This window comes from Phodopus roborovskii, unplaced genomic scaffold, assembly GCF_943737965.1.
Source record: "Phodopus roborovskii unplaced genomic scaffold, PHOROB, whole genome shotgun sequence".
Taxonomy (NCBI): domain Eukaryota; kingdom Metazoa; phylum Chordata; class Mammalia; order Rodentia; family Cricetidae; genus Phodopus; species Phodopus roborovskii.
In genome coordinates, this window is record NW_026125052.1 from 5,404,223 (window position 1) to 5,429,597 (window position 25,375).

The window sequence follows — 25,375 nt, forward strand, 5'->3', positions numbered from 1 at the left end:
ACCGCGCACGGTGTTGTCTATCGCTGCCCCTACGCGTCCCGTCGGGTACCCCCAGGAGCGCGATGGCCGAGCTGTTTCCTCTGGCCGAGGAGCTGTCGTGCTCCATTTGCTTGGAGCCCTTCAAGGAGCCCGTCACTACCCCATGCGGCCACAATTTCTGCAGGTCGTGCCTGGATGAGACGTGGGTCGTCCAGGGCCCGCCGTATCGGTGCCCGCAGTGCCGCACGGTGTACCAGGTGTGCCCGCAGCTGCACAAAAACACGGTGCTGTGCGCGGTGGTGGAGCAGTTCCTGCAGGCGGAGCAGGCACGGACGCCGGCGGACGACTGGATCCCCCCTGCCCGTTCCGGTGCTTCCAGCTCAGCCACCGAGGTGGCCTGTGACCACTGCCTGAAGCAGCTCGCGGTGAAGACATGCCTAGTGTGTATGGCTTCTTTCTGCCAGGAGCACTTGAGACCGCACTTCGACAGTCCCGCCTTCCAGGACCACCCCCTGCAGCCACCCGTCCGTGACCTGCTGCGCCGCAAATGTCCCCAGCACAACCGCCTCCGGGAATTGTTTTGTCCCGAGCATGGCGAGTGTATCTGCCATATCTGCGTGGTAGAGCACAAGACCTGCTCCCCTATGCTCCTAAGCCAGGCCAGCGCCGACCTGGAGGTAGGGATGGCTACTGAGGGTATAGAGGACATCCCGGGCCAGCAGAATTGTTGAGAGAGCCCATCCTGGGTGCCTTGTCCAGTGGTTTGCCTGAGGCTTTACTGGACCAGAGACGCCCTTCACATAACCTCATGGCCCTAGGCTCCATAGGTCACTGTCTGTGAGTTGGGCAATGTGTGTGTGTGTGTGAGGGGGTGGGGGTGTCATTCCCACTGACCAAGCAGAGAGCAGGGAAATTATATAGCGCCTCCCCTTACCCATCGCCTTCTTTCCCCAACCCTCTCATGTGTGTTTTACATAGCAGACAGACGAAGGAACCAGTTAAGGGTGCCTGCCCCCAAGGCTGCGTTTGTCAGCCGGCGTTTAGTAGTTTTGAATATTAACTATGAACCCTGGGGCTTATCTCTCTCCCTCCCCCAGATCTTGGCCTCATGTAAGAACTGTGTGCTCTTAGTTCCTTCCGCAGTTCTGGAAAAGAGGCCCAGAGATGTTAACTTAGCAATGCTAATGCAGTCAGTGTCCAAACCATCAGAGCAGAGAAACTGCTGCTTTGACTCACAATTCTGGTTTCCTGTCCCCCTGTAGGCCATGTCTGCTGAGTACAGAGCAGGGAGCTTGTAAGCAGAGGCCTGTGTTGATCCGGAGAGTTCTAATGGACAGGGAGGGTGGGCAGAGCCCCAGGAACCCCTGCATGTGGCCTTCAGGGAAAGCCAGTTGTGCCGTGGTGTAGTCCCTTGCTTGCTTCCTTCCTTCCTTTTCTCCTTCCTTCCTTTTTTCTTTTTGAGACAGGGTCTCACTATGTAGTTAATCTTGGATGTCCTGGAATTCACAATATAGACCAGATAGACCAGGCTGGCTTTGAACTCACAGAAATACCATCTGTCTCTGCTTCCCAAATGCTGGGACTAAAGGTGTGTCCCACCATGCCTGGCTAGTGTAGTCATTCTTTTTTTCTTTCTTTCTTTTCTTTTTCTTTTTTTTTTCCCCCCTTTGGTTTTCGAGACCTGGTTTCTCTGTATTGCTTTGGAGCCTGTCCTGGAACTCCCTCTGTAGACCAGGCTGGCCTCGAACTCACAGAGATCCGCCTGCCTCTGCCTCCTGGTGCTGGGATTAAAGGCATGTGCCACCAACACCCAGCCTAGTGTAGTCATTCTTGCTGTGTGAAGTTGAGCAAGGGTTTAACCTCCGTACCTGGGTCCACTTAGATAAAGAAGGAGGGGGGGAGGACACGGACAGGACAGAGTTCCCGAGGGCCTTTCAGGGTTGCGATGATTTTAGGAGCTTTAGGATTAGAGGCTCCTATCTTCCCCCAGTGGACTCTGCAGAAGCTGCCCCTCTGCCACATTTGTCGAAGTGTGGTCTGATCTCCTTCTACCATCAAATGTCTGGGAAGTTGAGACCTGTCCCAGTGTTGTGAAAGGAATTATAAGCCTGGGTGAGGTTGGCAGGCTTTGCAATCGATGCCAGGACCAGGATCCCAGCTCTGCCAGGATCTGCTCCCTCTTGCCACAGCCCTTCCCTGACTTTGCTTGGGTCTTAGCCAGGTTCCTCAGGATATTCCCCACCCCCAACCTTGGCAATTGAACTTAAAGGTATATTCTTTGAGTTCACCTCCGTACACCCTATGAGGGTATGGACACCTCCGAGTCTTATGTGTTCTAGAAGAAAGTCTGCCCAGCCTTTGGAGCCTTGGGCACTGCTTTGCCCCACAGAGCTTTTTGGCTTAAGGCAAGTCACTGCAGATCTCTGGGAAGTGCTTTGGAGGCAGGATCCGTGACAGAAGACCTGGCACCTATGAGGTTCCTACTAGATTCAGTGCCAAGATCTGGGTTTAAATCCTGACACCGCTTATAGCATCTAGATGCAAAATGATAAAATGGGGGGCACAGAGGTGCTGGTCTCAGGTTAGAGTGAACAGAGGGTGAAGCTGGTGTGGTGGCTCAAGCCTGTAATTCCAGTATTTGGGAAGCTTCCACAGGAAGATCCACCATGAGTTTGAGGCCAGCCTGGAGCTACATAGTTTCAGGTCAACTCCAGGGTGAGACTCTTGTTTCAAAACAACAACAAATGGCCATTGAGATGGCTCAGCTGGTAAAGCCACTTGTTACCAAGGCTGTGACTTGAGTTCCATCCCAGTGACCTGTATAGTAGAAATAGAGCCATCAAGTTGTCCTTTAAATTGACATCTATATGCAAGAGATCATGCATGTGTGTGAACGGATACCCACAAATAAATAAATGTAATAAAAAATTAAGGAAAAAAAAAACAATAAAAATAAGGGAGAAGGTAGTCGAGGCAGTCTATAAAAAACAACTTTCTGCAAAATCTCCATATAGGCTACTACCGCTTTCCTTATTGGGCCTGAATGGATGAGGCATCCTATAACTCTGGGGCAGCCCCAGACAGAACACACTATCCTGATGGTCTCTGTCTCGGTCAAGATGACTTGCCAGTAACCTGGCTTCCAAGGAGGGCACTTTTAGAAATACCTGTTCACCAAGGCGGAAGGGGCCTGCCTAGCCTGGCCTGAGCCTCTGCTCTCTTGAAGCCTTTTTGCTTAGAGCTCGAGTGAGTGGCCATTCTCGCTATCTCTTTGAATCCTGATAGCAGGATTCCCCTGCCGAACCCGTGTCTTTTTCAACCCCGCTGCTGCACTTGCTGTTTCAATGTCGGTCCCTGACAAGCACTGCCCAGTCTTGGGTATCCCTGCTGCCAGTTTGGGGGTGCATTCTCTCCGGTGAGGAGGACCCAGGTCCTTTGTCTACAACAAGCACTCCCAAACTTCAAAAAGGTCTCAGTGGACTATATCATCACCTGAGCCCTGGGGCTGCTTCTCTTTGGTTTGAAGTAGGGTGGAGTGGACCCCTATGCACACGAGGGGACTGTTATCTGGTTTGATGAATAGTGGCTAACTCTTTCAGCAGGGAGGGCTCCCGGTGACATGCATTTCTGGAAGTGAGCCAGTTACTAGCACCCATGTGTTCTCTTCCAGCTGGGGAAGGCACGATCTGCTTTCGTTTGCCCTTTGGCCCAAATCTATCTCAGCCACTGTTGGAGACCAGGGGGGTAAGGGCTGTGTCACAGAGGTTGAGTCAGACATCACTGACCTGGGCTTTCTGGCTAGAGTTTGTGTAGCCTTGATCTCTGTATCCAGCCCTCACATGTGACAGTTGTGACCTGGAGGATGGTTGAAATCCAGCCTCCAGGTCAGGTCCAGCTCCAAGGGACTCTAATGGAGTGAGTAGAGGAAACAGGAAGGTAGAAGAGAGGGCGGCAGGGTGTTGAGCTAGTTGGTTAGGGGAAGAAAATGTTTGTTTGTTTGTTTTCCCTAGAAATTCCTAGCATACACAGTTTGGTCACTTGTCTATAAGTTTACTTCTAGAACCTTAGCTATGCCAGTTACTAAAACTGTGGTTTTGGGTGAGTCACCGGAGTCCTCTGTATCTCCATATCCCTTCTAGGCATTGCTTTTCGCTTTAAGAAGCGATTAGGTGTCAGGCGCTAGGAGAGTGCCTGGCGTGTGTAAGCACTTCATAACATCCCTCGTTATGGTGTCTTCTCGTCTCTGTACATCACCGTTCCATCTGAGCAGGGACAGAGGAGACCATGCTTCTGCAGTTGGCTAAGAGCCAGGTGGTTTTGAATCAGCTTAGCTGTTTCAGGCCTGGGTGACCAGCTTATCCTGATTCCCAGGCTTTAGTGGCCCCAGTCTGGGGTGGCCAAGTACAGTTTGATATTTGTTCTTGCTTTGCTGCCTAGCTTCCTTTCCTTCTGCAGTTGGGAGGAGCCTCTGGGCATGGCAGCCTTGAATGTTGGGCTCCTTTGCTGGGTTCCCTTTTCCTGGAAACTCCACTGTTCTCCGGCATCTTGTAGCGTATCTTTACTTTGATAGTTTGTCTGCTTTCAAGTGTGTTTGCTGTGGTAGGGTGAGTGACCTCATCTGCCATTACAGAAACAGTTGTCCCAGATCGTTACGTCTCAGTGAGCGCCCACTCACTATCCCCTTGCTTGGCTTTCATGAGCTGTAAAATGAGTAGTAGGAAAGAAATGTATTAGAATAGAAGATGAGTTAGTGTGGTCTTAGGCAAAGCCAGACTGTGCTCTGAGCATGGGACTTGCGTTGGTTAGTCTTCCTGATAGCCCCTGTAGGCGGCCACAGTGGTATCTGTTCATGACCAAGGAAATAGAGCAAAGACACATAGCTGGGACCAGGATTTGGAACAGTCCTTTTGGTTCCAAGTCTTAACGTTTCTATATTGTCTGCCTAAAGGAGAAAAGGTGGGCATCAAATACAAGCATCCCAGGGTAGGCAGAAGTACCAGTGGGTGGATGGTGAGAATGGCCCTCAGTGTGGGGAGGCTTGGAGGCTAAAGAGGGGACCTCTCACCCTGTGTTTCCTCTACAGAACAAACTGAGGCATAAGCTTGCCGTCATGTACAGTCACATCAATGGGGCAACCAGAGCACTGGAGGATGTGAGAGCCAAACAGCATAGTGTGCAGGTAGGTGAATCCTCCACCGCAGCCTGGAAACGCCAAAACACCATCCATCCTTCAGAGAGGACAGACATAGTGGTGACCTGGGCGTGACTAGGAGCATAGCTCTGTTGGTAGAGTGCTTGTGTAGCTCCCTTGGAGCCTTGGGTTCCATCCCAGTACCACAGAAACTGTGGGGCAGTAGGATCAGAAGTTCAAGGTCATCTTCAGTTACATAGTGAGTTCCAGATCAGCCTGGGTCTCACTGTGTAGTCTTGGCTATCCTGGAACTCACTATGTGGACTAGTCTGACCTCAAAAATCACAGAGATCTGCCCATCTCTGCCTCCTGAGTGCTGGAATTAGAGGCGTGTACCCCCATGCCCAACATGAAACTCTCTTAAAAACACAACAACAATAACACCGGGCAGTGGTGGTGCTCTCCTTTAATGCCAGGAATTTCAGCTCTTGGGGGGGGGGGTTAGGGGGTGGGGGGAGCAGAGGCAGGCTGATCTCTATGAGTTTGAGGTCAGACTGATCAACAAGGTGAGTTCTAGGACAGCCAAGGCAACACAAAGAAACTCTGTCTTGGGGGAGGGGGTCTTCCGTTCAAAAACTACATATCCAAGAAAATTATCTGTTCAGCCCAGCCTTGGGAGAATCACTAAAAATTAAGGGTAAGGGGCCTAGAAAGATGGCTTAGCTTGTAAAGGTGATTGTTGTGTAAGCCTGACACCCTGAATTCAATCCCTGGATCCAAGCCAAGGTGGAAGGAGAGAGCCAACTCCACAAAGTTGACCTCTCACCTCCAGTGTCACATGCCTCCCCCTAATAGTAAATAAAAATTGAGGATAAATAAATAGGCCAGTCATGGTGATGCACACCTTTAATTCCAGCAGTCAGGACCTAAAGACAGTCGGATCTCTGTGAGTTTTAGGCTAGCCAGGACTACATAGTGAGACCTGATCTTAGAAGGGGGTAGGTGCTAAAGAGATGGCTCAGTGGTTAAGAACAGTGACTGCTCTCCTAGAGGTAATGAGTTCAGTTCCCAGCTAACCGCATGGTGGCTCACAACCACCTGTAATGAGATTTGGTGCCCTCCTCTGACCTGCAGGAACACATGTAGTCAATACACTGTATATACATAATAAATAAATAAATAGTTTTTAAAAAAGAGAAGGAGGAGGAAGAAGAGGAAGGAGGAGGAAGAAGAGGAAGAAAAAGACGGAAATGTGTCCTGAGGAGAATTTTCCCTGCCTCTTCCAGCTTCTGGAAGCTCAGGTCTTGTCTTGTGGCCGCCTCCATATTTCCCTCCTATACCTTTTCTTCCACTCAACACCCACCTGGCTAACTCAAGATGATCTCACTCTTAATTTAACTACATTTGCAAAGATCCTTGTTCTAACAGAGGCCGTATTCACCGGCTCTAGGATGTAGGTAGATATTTTGGCTGTCTGACATTAATAGAAAAAAAAAAAAAACTAAGAAGGAAATATCATAGGCTAGCAGTGGACATGTTGCCATGTTAAATCAATGGCAGATCCATTTTACATTTAAAAAAATTAAATTAGCCTGGTATGGAGGCATATGCCTTTAATCACAGCACTCAGGATGCAGAGGCAGGTAGATCTCTGTGAGTTCGAGGCCAGCCTGGGCTACAGAGCCAGTTCCAGGACAGGTTCCAAAATAATACAGAGACCCTGTCTCAAAAAACAAAACAAAAAATGTAATTTATGTCTATGGGTATTTTGCCTGTTTGTATGTGTGTACCACATGCGTGCTGGTGCCTCTGGAGATCAGAAGAGTGTGTCAGGTCCCCTGGGACTGGAGTTACAGATGGTCCAGAGCCTGCATCTGAGTGCTAAGAATCAAACTGTCCTGTGGAAGAGCAGGCAGTGTTCTTAACCACTGAGCCATCTCTCCAGTGCCACATTACCCCTAGATTGAAAGAAAGAAGCTGGAATTTTAAGAATACCATTGCTGAGCTGCAGCAACTGTGCAGTTGAGGTCTGGATTCTGATACCAGCTCAGGGACTGGCTTGTGTGGCTTCAGTTGTGTTGGTGGAAGCGCAACTTCCAACCCCTCCACACCCACAATGCAACCACAACTCCTCTGAGGAGGTAGTGAGACCTACAGGGTGAAGGTAGAATTATGAATTTTGGTGGGAGGGCAGGCTAACCTCCTAGGATGAGGATCCATTCAAAGACAGAGACTTCAATAAAGTGGTTAATTTTGCTTGGTTTAACAGCCTAAGCCCACACAAGAGTAACTCTGCCCTACTACTCCACAGTGTGATGCTCTTATGTCTTTGAAGCTGGATTTTTTTTTTTTTAAGCCAAAGACTATTATAGAAACTGGCTGTCAAGTCAGAAGATACTGAAGAACAGAGATGCTGGCAGATCTAGGATTGCACAGGCTGTAATATATTAAGAATTTATTGGCAGCAGGATATGTTAAGTAGTGACAAGAGGGTCCCTGTGCCCCAAGGTAGGAGGAAATAGTTTATGTGCTAAGATAGGCCCATGGCCAACTGGAATGTATCTAGCTTTTATAAAATAATAACAATAACAGCAACTATTATCATGTCCTGTAGGGTTTGGGATTTCTGTTAGGGTCATCTGGCAGTTAACAAACTGTTGTGCCTGTTGTGCCCAGACTCTGAACCTGCACCCCACAAAAACCACCAGGAGTAGTGCAAAAGATGCAAAAGAAAGAGTCTTTAATTTTATGTGTTAACTTGGGTTCCCCCATCCATCAGACACAGCAGGAGAAACAAAAGGACCTTGAGCAGCAGTGGGGCAGGGAATATATTGGAGTAGAACAAGGGGAGTGTCTGGGGGTCCTCTACTTTCATAGCAACAGTCTTAGGATTGGTGCACATCTGGGTTTGGGCAACCTGGCCTGTGTTGATTGGTCAGCTGCAGAAAGGAAGAGGCCATTCCTCTGCATTCCACTATTATCAGTAAAGCACATCCAGAGCCCACCAGCTGACTTCTGATTGGTTCCTTGCCACATGGAGGGTATCTGGCTTCCTAGTGATTAGGGCAAGGTCAGGAGCCTAGCACATGTTGCTTAGTCAGGGGTCTACATCTTGCTGGGTCTTTTCTGCAGCCTGTGATGACTGCCAAAGCAGGGAGCTGGATGAGGGTTTGGGCCCTTTAGAAAAACATGGCAAAATTTATGTCAAGCTGGGTCCTTACTCTGGGTCACCTTTACCTGCTTGCTCGAGCCTGGGAAAAGGGGAACAAAATGGATGATACCAGCAACAAGCAATTTCCTTTTAAGCAATCAATGTGATGTTGCACATACCACTTCTAGCCTTGACTCACGGGAGAAAATTTAACTACTTAGCCACCCTGGCCAAGCCCAGTTGCAGGGTATTCTGGGAAATGTAGTCTGAGACGCTGTAGACCCACTTGACACTCCTGGGGTGTTCTCTTAATAAAGAACAAAGGAGGAAATGAACACCGAAGGGCGCTGGTGTTCACAGAGAGGTGGAATGAAGGGCTGGAGTGAGAGTTGAGGCTCAGTGAAATGGCTCGGTGGGTAAAGGGGCTTGATGCCCAAGAACAGTGGGAGAGGAGAACACCTCCTGAAAGTTGCCCTCTGACCTCCTGGGGGCATGTGCACACAACAACAAAATAATAATGATTAATAATAAAGGTAACAGTTTTTTTAAAAGTTGAATTCCACTCTTTTGGTGTACAGTATTTTGGTTTGTCAGGTTTGATTCTAAACTATTGAGGTTACCCAAGAAGTCTGTTAAAAAAATACAACTGTTGAAGCAACACTGTCTACCAGAAACATTCCAGACATCTCTGATTTTCTTGTTTTGTTTTATTTGTTTTTTTGTTTTTTCCAAGACTGGGTTTCTCTGTGTAATAGCCCCAGCTGTCCTTGAACTCCCTTTGTAGACCAGGATGGCCTTGAACTCACAGAGATCTGCCTGCCTTTACCTCCCGAGTATTGGGTGGTATCAAGACTTTGACATCGTGTCTACTCAGTCATGATACAGCTCTTCTTGAACTTGACACATTTCAAATGCTCAGAAGCCATGTGTAACACTCAAAAGGAGAGTTTTAGGGAATAATCCTCTTTAGGGAGTTTCTGAAATTGTTTCATGCCTCTGGGTGGACAGGGCATTGCCAAGTGGCTGGCCAGAGTGGTGCCATGAAGTGTCTGTCATACAGTTCCCGGTGCTCCTTCTTCCCGACACGCAGGAGTGCGGCGGCCTTAGCACCCCCCCCCACCCCCCACCCCCACCCCCACCCCCACCCCCGTCTGACAGGAGCCCCGTCGGCCTTAGCATTTCCCCCGTCTGACAGGGCCCGTCATGTCATCTTGCCCTTGCAGGACTCTATGAACAGGAAGATGGAACAACTGAGACAAGAGTATATGGAAATGAAGGCTGTCATTGATTCAGCAGAGACCAGCTCCACACGCAAGCTGAAGGAGGAGGAGAAGAGGGTCTACGGAAAGCTGGACACCATCTACCAGGTTCTTGTCAAGAAGAAAAATGAGATGCAGAGCCTGAAGGCGGAGGTTGAGCTCACCCTGGCCAAAGGGGACGAGTTTGAGTTTCTGGAGGTGAGTCGTGACGAGGGTGCTGCTATGTGTGCGAGTACCCCAGAGTTGATAGTAGTCTGGGCAGCCTGGAGTTGGGGCTGGAAGTGTCCCGGAGATGCGTTCTATTTCTATGCTCTGCAATAGCTTACCTGAGTTTGGGGGCTTTAGAGAACATCTGATTATTGTCCCGCTGTTCCCTTAGCTCGGTATCTGGGTGTGGCTCCCCGATTGTTGACATGGCATCAGCAGTCTAGATGCAGGCTGGGCTGTTTTCCAAGCGCACCTGGCTACAGGCACAGTTTAAGTTCCTTGGGGTTACAGGTCAAGTGTACACTTTCTAGCTGGCTGGCTGCTGAGGCCGTCTTTCAACTTGACGGTATCTGCTTCCCCGTGCCAGCAGGAACATTCTTCCCTCTAGGAAGGCCCACTTTCTCTATTGAGGTCTTTTACCCAATTAAGTATCCTGCTCCCTCCCCCCCCAGGATAATCACCCTTTTGATTAATTATGTCCTTTTTCCAGGGCCACCCCTTGAGTCCCGCTGTTACACATTATTAGTGTGGCAGAGTATGTCCCACTCTGCCATCACCACAGCACTAACAATGTCATTTCAGATGTGCTTGTTTCTGTGTATCCTTTGGCTGTAAGCTGCATCTTGTCACTATTCCCTTCTCCCTTGCCTGTCCAGTGCAGGGCCCAGATCTCTGTGATCTACCTGGTTTGGTCCCCCAAGGACCCAGATCCCCTGCTCTCAATACAGGAGTAATGGAGCTTGCTCTGTGTGATGCCTGCTGGTGCCTTGGTGGAGGTTTTATGCTGCCCTTGGGAGCTCATTCCTGTGCCTAAAAACTGCTGAGTTCTCTGGGAAAAGATTCAAAGTCCTTGTCTGAGACCCCCTCATTCTAGAGGACTCAAATTAGTGAAATAACTTTGCAATTTCAATGACATCCCCATCCCAACCCCCATAGAAGATTTCCTAGATCAACCTTGTATGCCATGAGAATTCCTGCCCATTCCCATTATCAGACCTTCGGTTAGGGCTTCATTGGGTGGAGGGTTATGTATTTCTTGGGAGGAGAGGAGGAGCTCCAGAGAATGGGACCATCATATTTGTGCCTCTCATTGGAACAGTTTCTGGCAAGCCACTTGCCATGTCTAGATCTCTTTCCTGATTTGTAGGATAAGTGATCTCTGAGGTCCTTCCAGTTTTGTTTTGTTTTGTTTTGTTTTTTTGTTTGTTTTTAATGTATGAGCCTTGACAAATGTACCTCTTGGAGTTGGTGGGGAGGCGCCACCTACAGCCAGCCAGAAGAGGGCATTAGATTCCATTATAGGTGGTTGTGAACCACCATGTTGGTTACTGGGAACTGAACTCGGGACCTCTGGAAGAGCAACCACTGCTCTTAACCACTAAGCTGCCTCTCCAAACCCCAGCTCCAGCTCTTAAAGGAACACTTCAATTGCTGGTGACCTTGGATTTGTGATTGAAGCAGGCTGCTGGACTCATTGTTGACAAAGGAAATATCTTATGGGATTAGTGAGGATGGAGCCCAGGCCCTGGCATCCTGCAAATTGCCTGTACTTAACACCTTGACTTGTTCCAGAAAGCGGCGAAATTGCAAGGAATGTCAACAAAACCAGTCTACATCCCCAAGATAGACCCAGACCATGAGTTGATAAAGGGCATCTACCAGAGTGCCCTGAACCTCAAGAGTGAGCTGAAGCGCTCCCTCAAGCAGCTACAGGAGAAGAAGGCTGAGGAGCCCATTGCCTCAGGTAACTACAGTGACCCAACCTTGATGGTCCCTTTGGTGTCTTAGGGTGTGATCCAGATCATCAAGGCTTGAATTTCAGGGGTCCTGAAACTGCTTTCTCCCTTGGATGTGCCTCTGCTTTGTCCTGACATCACAGCTATCCTTCCAAAAAGAGGTGTGGAGCTTGGTGTTCTGGTTGGCTCTGGAGACTAGCTTGAATGGGTTTTGGGTGACCCTCGACTACCAGCATGTTTGGTGGATAGAGACATATGGCTAGTTCCAGGATCGGAGAAACCTGAAATTCCTCCTTGACACACCTTTCCTTTCTTTCCTTGACATCTGAGTCATCATCTTGTTTCACTGCTTTACACACATACAGCACTCTATTCTGGGGACTGATCCCAATGTATGCTAGGCAAGCACTCCACCACAGACCTGGTTGTTTGAAACAAGATCTCTTCATGTGGCCCAGGCCATCTGCTACCTCCCAAGTACTGGGATTACAGGTGTGTACCACCACACCTAGTCATCAAGTTTTTTTGTTTTGTTTTGTTTTTTGTTTTTTGTTTTTCTGCCTCTTCCCTCTATGAGGCTGGGGTTGTTGTCTGCTGTCAAAAGCTGTCCCGCAGTGCTGAGGAGAGGGTTTGACATATTTTTAAGAACCCTGTTGAGTAACACAGGGAGGCACCTTGTGGAAGGTTCTGGAAGTACTTCACATAGGGTAAATCTGTGAGTGACAAGCCTGCAGAGAGAGGGAAGAAAGAACTAATGGACAAGAAACTGACATTGGCCTGGTCAGCAGACACCTTGACCTCATTCCGGGATCCCATCAGTCATCATCAAGTTATCGTTCTCCTTGATGGATGGCCAAAGAAACCAAATCTCAGAGAAGTCTCAGAATTGGGTGCTGAGGAGGAGATTTCACCCCCAGTTGCCTTGTAAGCAGAGAAGAGAAGGAACAAATTGGTCCTTCTAGCATTTTATTTCTGTCTCTTGAAAGTGACTGGATGGTCAGTGGGAGGGCTGTGTTGGTGTTCTGTCCACAGCCTTGACAAATGTACCTCTTGGAGTTGGCGGGGGAGGAGCCACCTACAGCCAGCCCCTTTTCTCTGGCACAGGTGACATGGGAGAGCATGGTTCAGAGTCTACACCCAAATATACACGCCCTGCGAAGAAGACCCCACGTAAGTAGCCTCCTCCCATCTCTCTGGTGTCACTGTGGCTGCTTGGCTGAAAACATCCCATAGGGCACTGCAGCCTCCAGACAGTCACAACCCACCCCAAGTTTTACTCCAAAACAGGTCCCATATAACAGTTGGTGCAGGGCCAGGCAGGCACTCTCCTGGGGCTGTGTAGGATAGCAAAGTCACCGAACCTGTCATGTATTTGAGAAACACTTGATACTCCAAGCCCGGCTAATAAGTGTGCTCTCTCCCCAACTGGCTTTAATGCACACCATTGCTGTTCCAACAACTTTCCTGTGTGAGTGTGGACACGTAGTGCAAGTGTGAAAGTCAGAACTCAACTTTGTTTGAGACAGGGTCTTTCGTTTGCCATGACATAAGCCAGACTCACTGGTCTGAAAGCTCCTGGGATTCTCCTGTGTCCATATGACATCTTGCCATGAGAGTTCTGGGACAGATTCATGCCACCCCAGCTAGCATTATCTGGGGTCTGAAGATCTGAACTCGGGCCCTTGTGATTGCATAGCAAGTGCTTTTTGCCCACTGAGCCAATTCCCCAGCCTCATGTTTCTCACGATTTTCCTCTATTGAGCTCTCCCACTGAGCCATAGAAAATGTTTTCCTAATTGTGCCCACCAGTGAAAATTTGATTTTCCACATGGGCAGTATATTGGTTTATTTATAAAAAGAGCAAGCAGTAAGTAGGGCATGGTGATACACTCCTTTAATTCCAGCACCTGTGAGTTTGAGACCAACCTGCTTTACATAGTGAGTTTAGGACACCCAGGGCTATGTAGAAAGACCGTCTCAAAAAAGGAAAAAAGAAAAAGGAAGGAAAGAAATAAACCTTTTTTTTTTTTTTTTTTAATGAGACAGATATATGTATCAGCTATATGTAACAGCTCTGGCTGTCCTAGAACTTGTTTTATAGACCAGGCCGGCCTTGAACTCACAGAGACCCCCCTTGCCTCTGCCTCCCAATTGTTGGGATTAAAGGTGTGTGCCACCACTGCCTGGCAAAAGAACACTTTTCACACCCCACACGTCAAGTGTTAGATCTTTAGCCCTGTTCCCCGCCTCCATCAGGGATGGTGTCTCTGTCATTGGGAATGTGGACATTGGGCTGGAGAAGAATAGTATGAATCTCCTTGCCCCTCACATTTGGAGAATCATGACAGTTGAGCCTGTGGGGTGAAGGCAGGTGAGGTTCCCATGCAACACTCTGATTGCGAGAGCTCTTTATGGTCCTTTTAAACAAGCTAGCTGTAACTTTTTCCCCCAGGTCAGTGTGAAAAGACGTTGAGATACCCGCTGCTGCTGGTGTCCGGGGTGTAAGAGGACTCTGGGTGCACTTTACTGCTTGTTGCTTGTTTGTAATGTGTGAGTTGTCTTTAGCATTGGTCTCCCTGTGGACTGGAACACCTAGTGACAGGGCGTGCTTGGAAGAGCCCTGGGGAAGGCAGGATGTTTTTTAAGCACTATTGTGATACTTCACCAGACTATTTTTTCCTGACTTCCTCTTTTTTTTTTTTTTTCCTTTCTTTCTCTTGCAAAGCTCTGATCTGCTGTAGCAAAATGTACAGACCCTAAATGTATAGTTAAATACGTTTTTGACACATGGGTCCCAGCTTATCATTATCCAAACCAACATAAACATTTCCTAGAAAATTCCTTCCTATTTCCTAATAGTCAGTCCCCATGACCCTTGTGGGGTTCCTGTTCTTGTAGATGTGTGTTTGCCAGCCACCACCTTATACTTCAAGTTAGGCCAGCCTTCCTTAGTTTGTGTGTGTCAAGCACATGCTGAGGAATGTTACTATGGTCTTTTGTGAATGGCAGTGTGCTTTAAAATTCCTTAATCCTAAAATGTTTCTTTTTTAGAGGAAAAGAAGACCAAGAAAGCAAGTAAGTTGTACATTTGTGTATCTCTTGGTTCCCATGACTTGTTTGAGACTAGAGCTAACATTGAGAGCAACAGCTGAACTGCTTTAACAAGGGTTCTGCCATAGCCCTGTCCTAACAAATGTACGCTGTGAAGGCAGGCAGGCCTGAGCAGGGAAGGGAAGACCACTGCAAATGAGTAAGACAGATAACGAGTCTTATCTGGAATCACTTGTATGGCCCTGGCTGCTCAGGGGTGTTTGTGGAAGTTGACAGCTGTCTTAGAAGGGAGGAGAGGTCATCCGGTCCTCTGTGTCATATTGCTGTCTCATGTTTGTCTTCCCTCAACTCTCAGCTGCTGCTACTGGCTCCATTCCCAGCTCTCCCTCATCCAACAAGCTTCCTACCTTTGGAGCTCCTGGACAGTCAATGGACTTTAATACAACTGCCCCTGATGGTGAGTTGTTGTGACCGAGTGCCTGGGAAATATCTACCATTTGTCCCAAGCTTGTCTTGAATACCTCTGTTTCCTCTTCTAGCCACACCCAAAGTCAACACCCCACAGCCAAACTCTACTGCACTCAAAGCTAAGGTGCTAGAAAACTTCTTAAGCAAATCTAGAGCGGAGCTTCTGGAATGTGAGTAGCTTGGCTATGTGGATAGAAAAGTGGGTGGGCAAATACATGCATAAATGGGTAGATGGTTAAGTGGGTGGATGAACAGACAGATAAATGGGTGGTTAATATATCGGTGAGTGGGTAGTTGAATGGGTTGATAGATGATGCGTGTATCTGAGTGGGTGTTTGAAGAGATAAATGGCTAGTTGGATGGATGGGTGGGTGGATGGGTAGATGGATAGGTGTATGTGATTGAGTAAATGGATGGATGGGTAGATTGTGTGTATGATTGGGTAGATGGATAGATGGTTAGATGAGTGGGTGGATGAGTGAATGGATGGATGAATGGATGAAGTGTCGATAGATGGATAGATAGATAGATAGATAGATAGATGGGTATGTGGATATGTAGATGGGTAGGTGGATACAATAAATGTTTAGATGGGGAAGGGTTTAAAAGTGAAAGTATCTTGGGCCTCTTGTCATTGATTCCCCCCGGGGATGTTTTCTCAGATTCTGTTAAAGTCGTCTTTGACTACAATACTGCCCACAACAAAGTGGCTCTGTCAGACAGCTACACCACCGCCTCTGTGGCTGATGTACTTCAGCAGTACCGGTCCCATCCCCAGAGGTTCACCTACTGCTCTCAGGTTCTGGGGCTGCAATGCTATAAGAAAGGCATTCACTACTGGGAGGTTGAGCTACAGAAGAACAACTTCTGCGGTGTAGGCATCTGCTACGGCAGCATGGAGCGGCAGGGCCCTGAGAGCCGGCTGGGCCGGAATGCCAACTCGTGGTGTGTGGAATGGTTCAATAACAAGATCTCTGCCTGGCACAACAACGTGGAGAAAACCCTGCCCTCCACCAAAGCCACTCGAGTTGGTGTGCTTCTCAGCTGTGACCATGGCTTTGTCATTTTTTTTGCTGTCACTGAAAAGGTCTATGTGTTGTATAAGTACAAGGTGGACTTTACTGAAGCCCTGTACCCAGCCTTCTGGGTATTCTCTTCAGGTACCACACTTTCCATCTGCTCCTCCTCCAAGTAGGCAGGCCACTAGGCCAGCCTCAGACACTCGGACTTGCTGGGAAACATGCAAGACTGGTTAAAAAAAAAGGGGGGGGTGTATGTAGGTGGGATTCTCCTTGGCAAACTTTTGAGTCCCCAACAGATAGGAGATTGGAAGGCGAGCTGAGGGAGAGGCTGAGAGAATAAAATGGGGAGTTCTGGATCAGAAAGGGGTGGGGTGATTGTCTTGCGGGTGGGGAAGCATATCTACCTCCCGGTACCCTTGAGGGCAGGATGACCTCCTCCCAGTGTTCTGGGAAATCTTGGGCTGCTAGCCACTTGGGCAGAGCTTCAGAGAGGAAAAATCGTTAATGCTTCTTGTTGTCTTACAGAAAATCTGTAGCTATGTTTTTTTTTTTTTCCCTTGGGTGATGGATGTCCACTCTCTGTGGTAGCCTTCAGACCTTTGTGTTTTGATTATGCTCTAGATTTAAAAAACAATAACAACAGAAAAGCCAGGTATGGTGGTGCATGCCTTTAATCCCAGCACTTGGAGACAACAGAAGCAGGTGGATATCTATGAGTTCCAGGCCAGCCTGGTCTACATAGTGAATTTCAGGATAGCCAGTTACATAGTGTAACCCTGTCTCATAAAAACAAAAATCCAGTCTGAGTTCAGTGTATATATTATCTCTTTGGAGCTAGGTATTGAATCTAGAGCCTTTATATGCCCTACTACTGAGATTCATCCTACTCTGAACTGCCATATAACCCTTCCTTCAAGGAACCTTTTGTAAATAAGGCTTCAAACTCTCATCTGAACCAGCTTGTGTCGATTTTTGTGAAGGCAACCCTGATCTAGTTGAGGCAGACTCTCTTTCTCTCCAAGGGGTGTCTCACCAGGGCCATGTTGATTGTGGCCACAGAGCTAGAGAAAGGGCTTTCTTCCCATAGCTTGTGCTGGGAGTTGGGATAGGGGAGCAGAACCCTGGCTGGATTAATATTAGCCTGATGGCTTTGCTCTTTCTTACTAATGTCTTGTCTTGACAGCAGTCTTCATAAGTAATGCCGCCCTTTCTTTGGATTGTAGATACTGGGCTGTGGCTATAAAGGCCACTTTTTGCCTTCCGGGGCTACCACAGTTAAATGACCATCCACACCACATTACCATACTCTACCGTCGTGCAGATGGACTATACATGGTTGCTTCAGGAACCATGCTAGATCATCCACTGAGGTGACTGCCTATGGTGTGAGGGACCTGTGGGAGACAGACGTATTCCTGTTTTTCCCTAGCCACAGACTACAGGCCCAGTGATGTGTCTGAGACCCATCACCTAACCTGGCCTGTTCTTCTGTCTTCCTTATTTGAGCCAATTCCGGGTGCTCATATAGACCGAACTGTAGGTTAGGAAGACCTTAAAGGATAAGAAAAAAAACCAAGGAGGGTCTGGCCACGGGCTGTTTTTTCTGTGGTCTTTCATGCAGTGAAAATGGCCCAGGCCACTAAAGGGCAGGGATGGATGACTGGAATCTCCCTATCCTCCTTCTGTACTGATGTCAAATCCAGAACATGTGAGGATTTGGCCTCTGTGACAGGAGTCCAGCTCCCTTTCCTAAGTGGGGAGCTCCCTCTTATAAGCCTTCCTATGAAGAGCGGTCACCATAGGGAAGGTAGGGCCCCTAGACCTTTCATATGGAAGGATGTTTGAGAACATAACACATCTCAGGTCTTGTAATGGAATTCCAGGGCTCTTACTTAGCATTGACATTACTGACAGATGTGTGATCTGTGTCCTCTCCCAGAGGAATATTCTGTTCTCTGGGAGCATCTTTGCAGAGAACATGTCCCTGTAGATGATGTGTGGCCTTTGAAAGGTTATTTTTCCTTTGCTACACAAGTTCTTTGGTGATTCTTCTCTGAATTTGAAGATGCAGATCTTCTGGAACAAAGCCTTGTTTGAAACCAAGTCAGACTTGGGAAAACATCTCTAGGTTTAGAGAAGCAGAATAACTGAGGAGTCCTGCTTGAACTCTTCTACAGAAATGAAACTGACAGTCAGGACTCTTCCCAGGTTATGTGCAGCTCAGGCTAGGAAGGCATGTATCCCTCGGTTTATGAGAGAGCCAAGCAGTCAACCAAAGCCCAGAGCGGTTCCAGGTGCTTTGGAGCTGCAAGGGGAAGAATGTATGTATCCGTGCTGTCTGGTACCTTTCTGTTTGTAATGGCAAGACCTCACCTTTACCATACACGTTTCTGGAATCCTGTACCATAGGGTCCTTTGCAGAACCAGGCAGGTGGGAAGGTGGTGGATGGCTCTGTTCAGCACTCTTGTCATTCCAACATGGAAGAGACATCTAACACAGGTGACAGGAAAAGACTGGGGCCCTGTGGACATATAGAATTTGCCAGAAACGTATGTAAAATCCTATCCTAGACCCAGGTGCTGGGTACTGTCTCAGTAACTCTGGTATGATAAACTAAAGGTCAAGTCCTTGTATTATCCAGGACTGGCTGGCTAGTCTTATTACTTGGAGAGTGATTTTTCGATCTATTACTACTATCGATATGTTATCTTTTACACCATTTACCTCCCTCTATTGATTTTAGTTAATTACTAATGTTCTAGCTAATGACTTCTTGAACTAAGTGTTTTAGAAGTGGTTCATTAAGATAATCATCATAAGCAGGGCAAAGATGATTGTTGTACCTTACTTTGAATACAGTGAAGCAGAATTCGGTGTCCCTTCTGGATTGAGGTGTGGGTAGAAGATGTTGTCACTCAAGCTGAAACCCACTGATAGCTCACCTCCTGATAGCTACTACCCAGGGTCTCTGGGTGCTCAGGTCCACTCCAGCCTTATGATCCCTTGAACCCCACCATAGTGTAGCCACCATTGCAGGGAGCTTTGAGTAAAAAATACTCAGAGAGAGGCTATGTAAGCCTACCTTCAGGACAGTGCCAGGATATATTGATGACAACTAAACCTCACTTCAGTAACCAGCAAGGAGAGGTGGGAACCCGGGCCTTGTTTTCTTATTCTTCCTACAGATGCATATGCTTCAGCATTTCCATCATGAAAAATTAAATAGTGATATGGAAAATGGCCCAGACCAGAGATGAAAAGCATGCTCATGATCTTTTCTACAGAGGAATAGGTGTCTTGGGAAGTGTAGATATTTTGTTGGCCGTTAAAGGATTTAGCTGGCCTTTGTTCCTAGTTTGGGGTGTGTGTGTTTGTGTGTGGGGGGGTGTTAAGTCCTTGGAATTTCCTGAGAGGATGGAGTGTCATTATTATTTGTCTGCCTTGTGGGTCATAGTGGAATTTTTGTCAAGAGGGGGGATGACCCAGGATGGCAGCTGGCCACTATAAAGACCAGGTTGGTGATTGGTTCGATTGAGGCACTGAGCTCAAAGGACCCCTGCAGGGAGAAGAGGGAACTGGGGATTGGAGTCAGTCAGAAACCTCTGGGAATCCTGCTGGTAAATGGTGGTTCAAATCCAGCTCTGGTGGAGACCTAGTGCAGTTTCTGTGCAGATGAACACATACATGGCTGCTGTGCTTCAGGCTGATATATTCTTGTCCTGTAACGGACAGCAGGACAAGGAAGCTCTGCTCCAGATCCTTCCAGACCTTGCCCTGTTTGTGTTTCTATGTGACTGCTTCTGATTATTTTCATTTAAATAAAGTTCAAATCATAAATACAATGCTGTCCTGCCTTCTGTGAATTCTAGCAAATGACCAAACCATAGGCAGGTCACAGCCACTCCCTCCCAGGATTTGCAGTTACTCAGAAGTGCCACCAAAGTGATGCTGGTGTCTGAGGCCAGGCAGGGGCGGGGTGGGAGAACTGTGTCCCTTAACTTGGGGTGCCACATCTGACTCTTGGTGGCGCCCATGGCCCCTGTGTGCAGTAAGTACAGCAGTTGCTATTGGAACAGAGGTGATGGACCTGTAAGCTTTGATTCAGTCCCACGGGGTAGCCTGTCGCATCAAAACACATATTCTTTTGACAGACTATGTCATTTTAGATTCGTTTCATCAACTTACCCTGGGAATACCCGCAATGTCAGTCAGAGGCTTTTTGGAGATGCCACTTTGTCCCCAAACATTGCCGTTCAGATAACAGTCAGACTGGCAAGCCATGTGTGTGAGTGTGGGCATGCACAGAGTAAGTGCAGGTGCTGTTGCAGTCCAGAAGAGGGCTGGGGTGATTATGAGCCCCACCACCCAAGTGCTGGGGAGAGAAGGAGGAAGTAAGTTTAACCACCGAGCTAGCTCTCCAGCCCCAGAGTCAAGGTGGTTTCTGTTCATAACAGAATTTCATTTAACCCAGGCTTGATTGTCTAAAGCTGAGTGAGAGTGGCCTTCAATTCCTGATCCTCCTGTTTCTGCCTCCCAAATGCTGGGAACAATGTTAAGGTGGTCTGGGGTCTAGTGGAGTGACCCCTAGCCGAAACTGTGTAATGGTGGAAATAAGCCTATGTTACAATGAATGCTGAAGGTGAATGAGAAGCCTTGCAGCTGGGTATGGAACAGCCAAGCTGATCTGATAGCAAGAGGAAGGGCGGGTTAGGGGGAAACAACAAGGCTGGTAGTGGGTGGCAGGCTCCAACTGCCTGCGGAAGCCCCACATTCAGCAAGGCACCTTTGCCCTTTCCCATATTCTCCTAGGATATGGAATTGCAACAGACAGAACTGTGTGTAAGAACACCTTCTAAGGAAAACCCTACCATTCCAGAGAGGAGATAGACTGGAGAAAGCCAAGGACCGCTACAGCCACTTCTTGAGACCTATGTCGATAGTCAGAATGACCCTTAGCGGTTAAACACCCTTGCAGTCATAGATAGGCTCAGCACTGTTACATCATTTACATTGTGGTTTCGGTACCCATTCTCTGTAGAGATAGATCATGGGAAGAAATTCCCTCGAAAGGAAGATCTGGTTCACCATAATTTCAGACAGGAAAAAGGGCTACCATGAGTTGCTGCCCACCTCATGAATATTCAAAAGCAAACAGTTTCTTTAAAGGGCTAGTACAATGGCTAAGAGAGTAAATAAAGGTGCTTGCTTTCAAGCCTAAATTACCCGAGTCCAATCCCCCTGGGACCCATGAGGCTGCAATCCCTGGGACCCATGAGGCGGAAGGAGAGAACTACCTCCTGCAAGATTGTCCTCTGACCCCCACATGTGCACTCATACAAACTGAATGAATAAATGCCAAAAACATCTTTAAAACCCTCAACACACTGAACTGACTAAGCTGCTGAGTCTTTTTTTTTTTTTTTTTTTTTTTTTTGAGACAGGGTTTCTCTGTTGTGTAGCTTTGTAGAACAAGCTGGCCTCAAACTCACAGAGATCCACCTGCCTCTGTCCCCCAAGTACTGGCATTAAAGGCATGCACCACCACCGCCTGGCTGCTTCTGAATCTTTGGGCACTCCAGTCAGCCCTTGGAGGATTCGCTTAGCTTTCTACTATGTCTGTTCACAGATTGAATGAGCTTGTAGAAAACCAGAGTTCAATTCCAGCACCCACAGGGGCTCACAAGCACCAATATCTCCAGGTTCAGGGGCCCAGTATCTTCTGTATAAATGTGTGGTGCACATACACACATTCAGGCATCCTCACATACACATAAAACACTAAGTCAAGGCATGCACCACTACCATCCAATCACAAGACCATCTTTTAAAAAAATGTTTCTATTGTAAAGTTAAATATACCTTGGCTGGGCATTGGTGATGCGTGCCTTTGATTCCAGCACTTGGGAGACAGAGGCAGGTGGATCTATGTGAGTTTGATGACAGCCTGGTATATAGAGGGAGTGCCAGGGGAAGCTCCAAAGTTACACAGAGAAACCCTGCCTAGAAAAACAAAACAAAACAAATTAAATATACCTTTCACAGGCTACGCAAATGACTCCTATAGCAGAAGCTTTCCGTTAACCCTTAATATTGTGTATGTGCCTGTGGATTGTGAGTGTGAGTATATGATGGGTGATGGCTCCATGGTTAAGAGCACTTGATTGCTCTTCCTGAGTTCAGTTCCTACCAACCACATTGGTGACTCACAACCATCTGTAATAGGATCAGATTCCTTCTGGTGTGCATGAAGACATATCACTCATATGCATAAAATACTTAAGTCTTAAAAAAAACACTGCATAAGTCTTTAAAAAAAAACTTAAGCAGAAAAAAATCTTTTAAGCACAGGCAGGCATGAGTAGGGAGAGGATGCCTTGAAAAGAACAGTACACGCCTGGGGTGAGTGTCTCCAGGGTGACCTGTGCATATGTGTCACAGCAACCAGGTGCATGCTTGTGGTGGCGTCAGCAGCTAGATTGTTCGAAGTGTTTCTATGTGTCACAGCAACCAGGTGTATGCTTGTGGTGGCGTCAGCAGCTAGATTGTTCGAAGTGTTTCTAAGGAACCTGTTATATTTAGTAGGTCAGAGCATAGGGAAATCCTGAAGTGCGCTGGGCAGGATTACCAGAGGTAAGACAAACAATAAATCAGTCACAGCAAGTCCCTTGCTGTGTATGTCACCAGGAATTGTAAACAAAGTTTATGAGAGTCTAAGGAAGTTAAATGGCAGCTTTTCAGATCAAAACATGCTGGGGTCCGGTGGCGGCGGCGGCGGCGGCGGCGGCGGCACTCGACTTTAATCCTAACACAAGGGAGACCGAGGCAGACAGACCTCTGGGGGTTCGATGCCAGCCTGGTTTAAGAGTGGGTCCTGAGACAGTCAGGGCTACACAGAGCAACCCTGTTCTGGGAGGGCCATTGAGATGGATCAGTGGGTAAAGGTACTTGCTGTTGAACTTGCCCACCTCTTTAGGTCCCTGGGACCCACCTGGCTAGTGAGAATTGACTTCTAACTTCCATGCATGTCCCATGATTCACATGCATCCGCATTCATATATGTAAACACACACAGCCTTGACTGCCTGGTAAGAGCTATCAAAAAGCAGAGGGGTAGGGGGCAGAGGTGGGAGAGTGAGGGTGGGGAGGGCAGAAGGGAGAGAGAGAGAGAGAGAGAGAGAGAGAGAGAGAGAGAGAGAGCATTCACATGCAGGCAGGCAAGGAAAACAAGGGTGGGGGTAGCCCATTTAGCAGCAGTCTCACAAAATAATAAATATTTAATCTCAAGCTTAATTTAAAAAAAAATCTGGTTTGTAGCTAGACATTAGACCTCTCTTATCAGAACAAAGCATGTAGATAGACCCCATACATGTATGCACACACACAATCCACAGGCACACACACAATGTTAGGGGTTAACGAAAAGCTTCTGGTATTTGTGTAGTCCATAAAAGGCATGTTTAATTTTACAATAGAAACTTTTTTTTTTTAAATGGGCTGTGGCTGGATGGTGGTGGCGCATGCCTTTAATCCCAGCACTCAGGAGGCAGAGACAGGAGGATCTCTGAGTTCGAGGCCAGCCTGGTCTTCAGAGTGAGTTCCTGGACAGCCAGGGCTACACAGAGAAACCCAGTCTTGAAAAATAAAAATAAAAAAATAAATAAACAAACATGGGCTTGCTATACACTATGTTGTAGCCTCAAACTCATTATCTTCCTTCAACTTCCCAAGTGCTGGGACATTCAGTTCCTGTCATCTATAGTGGTTTGAATAAGAATTGTCCCCAGAGGCTCATATATTTGAATAAATGTTCAGTGGATGGGGAGCAGAACTATTTGACAGAGTAGAAGGATTAGGAGGTGTGGCCTTGTTGGAGGAAGGATGTCACTTTAAGATTTCAAAAACCGGTACCTGGCCCAGTCTCTGTCTGTCTCTCTCCCTGCTGAGCAGGATGTAACTCAGATACTGCACCAGGACCATGCTCCCTATGCATTCTGTCATGGGGATAATGGAAGGTCCTGAAACTATAAGCAAGCCTGCGATTAAATGCTATTATAAGAGTAGCTGTGGTCACAGTGCCTCTTCACAGCAACAGAACACTGACTAAGACACCGTTCCACTAGGCTAGCATAACTTTACTGGCAAAATTCCAAGACAACTCAGGGCACATGTCTTTAATCCCAGCACTCAGGAGGCAGAAACAGGTCGATCTCTGTGATTTCAAGGCTGGCCTGGTCTACAGAGTGAGTTCCAGGACAGCCAGGGCTACACAGGGAAACCCTGTCTTGAAAAAAAAAAAAATCACAGAAACTAAATTCATAAAGTACAAAAATTAATCAGTGATTCTTTAACAGAAAAAAGACCAGTCCTTTTTGGGCAGCTCACAAAAGTCTGTAACCTCAACTCCAAGCAATCTGAAGCCCTAATCTGGCTTCCCAGGGCAACTGCATGGACCCTCACACAGCTGTGTGTACACAGATGTACAAGCATGTACACAACCTAAAATTTTTTTATAAGGTTGACAGCAATTTCTGCTGTGGTTTTTCTCTTGGGATACAAACATACACACCTAAATTTACTAAAGAAGTAGGAAGGGTCAACTGGGCAGTCTTGCATAGAGTAACACACTTCAAGAAATGTAAACAGAAAGGTTGGCCTGGTCTTAGATGGTTGTGAATGCTGTGTAACTTTGAACTTTGTCCCCTGAACGCAGTGGCACCTGCTGGCTGGGTGGGTCAGTTTCTAGTTCCTGATTTTTCCCCCTTCCTGGTGACTCAGAATGGGTCTGTTTAATAGGCCTCAAGACAGATTTCTTTAAGGCACACTCTAGCAGTGCAGGGTGGTGGCCTCTCATCTGTCACTTGTCTGGAAGGCAGCCAACGAATCAGTAGGACTGACTGTCACTGTTAGAAGCTGGCAGTCTATCCTGGGGGAGGGGCATTCAGTGTAGGTCAGAAGTCACTGCTAGCATTAAGCATTCATCTCACAGATGCTTCTTCCTTTTTTTTTTTTTTTTCCTTTTCCTCCCTTGGCCATATTGGTGTTTGAAACTAGAGACTTGGACACGTTAGGCAAGCAGGCTGTATTATTGAATGACATCCGGAGGGATGTTTTATTTTTGAGACAGATTCTCACTAAACTTTTCAGGCTGGACTTGAACTCCCCTCACTCTGTAGTCCAGGCAGGTTGTGGACTTGTGAACTTCCTGCCTCAGCTTCCAGAATTGCAGGATGACGGGCCTATTTCACCAGACCTCATTCTTCCTTTTGTATTTTTGATTTCTCCCTTCTCATCAGCTAACTCCTTCTCCCTGCTGCTAATGATGGCTCTGGCACGAGGAGGTTTGTCACTGGGGATAGGCTCTGAGGTTTCA

At 47.5% G+C, this 25,375-nt stretch overlaps 1 protein-coding gene across 1 annotated transcript; it reads left to right on the top strand.

The window, feature by feature from the left end:
* The first annotated feature begins 1 nt into the window (after position 1).
* Trim25 (tripartite motif containing 25) lies at positions 2-19,847 on the top strand. Its single transcript, XM_051192766.1, has 9 exons — positions 2-656; positions 5,063-5,158; positions 9,485-9,718; positions 11,300-11,471; positions 12,568-12,633; positions 14,515-14,538; positions 14,870-14,971; positions 15,054-15,152; positions 15,645-19,847. Exons 1-9 carry the CDS (start codon positions 63-65, stop codon positions 16,175-16,177), a joined length of 1,920 nt encoding a protein of 639 aa, XP_051048723.1. The 5' UTR covers positions 2-62; the 3' UTR covers positions 16,178-19,847.
* Positions 19,848-25,375: the final 5,528 nt, after the last annotated feature.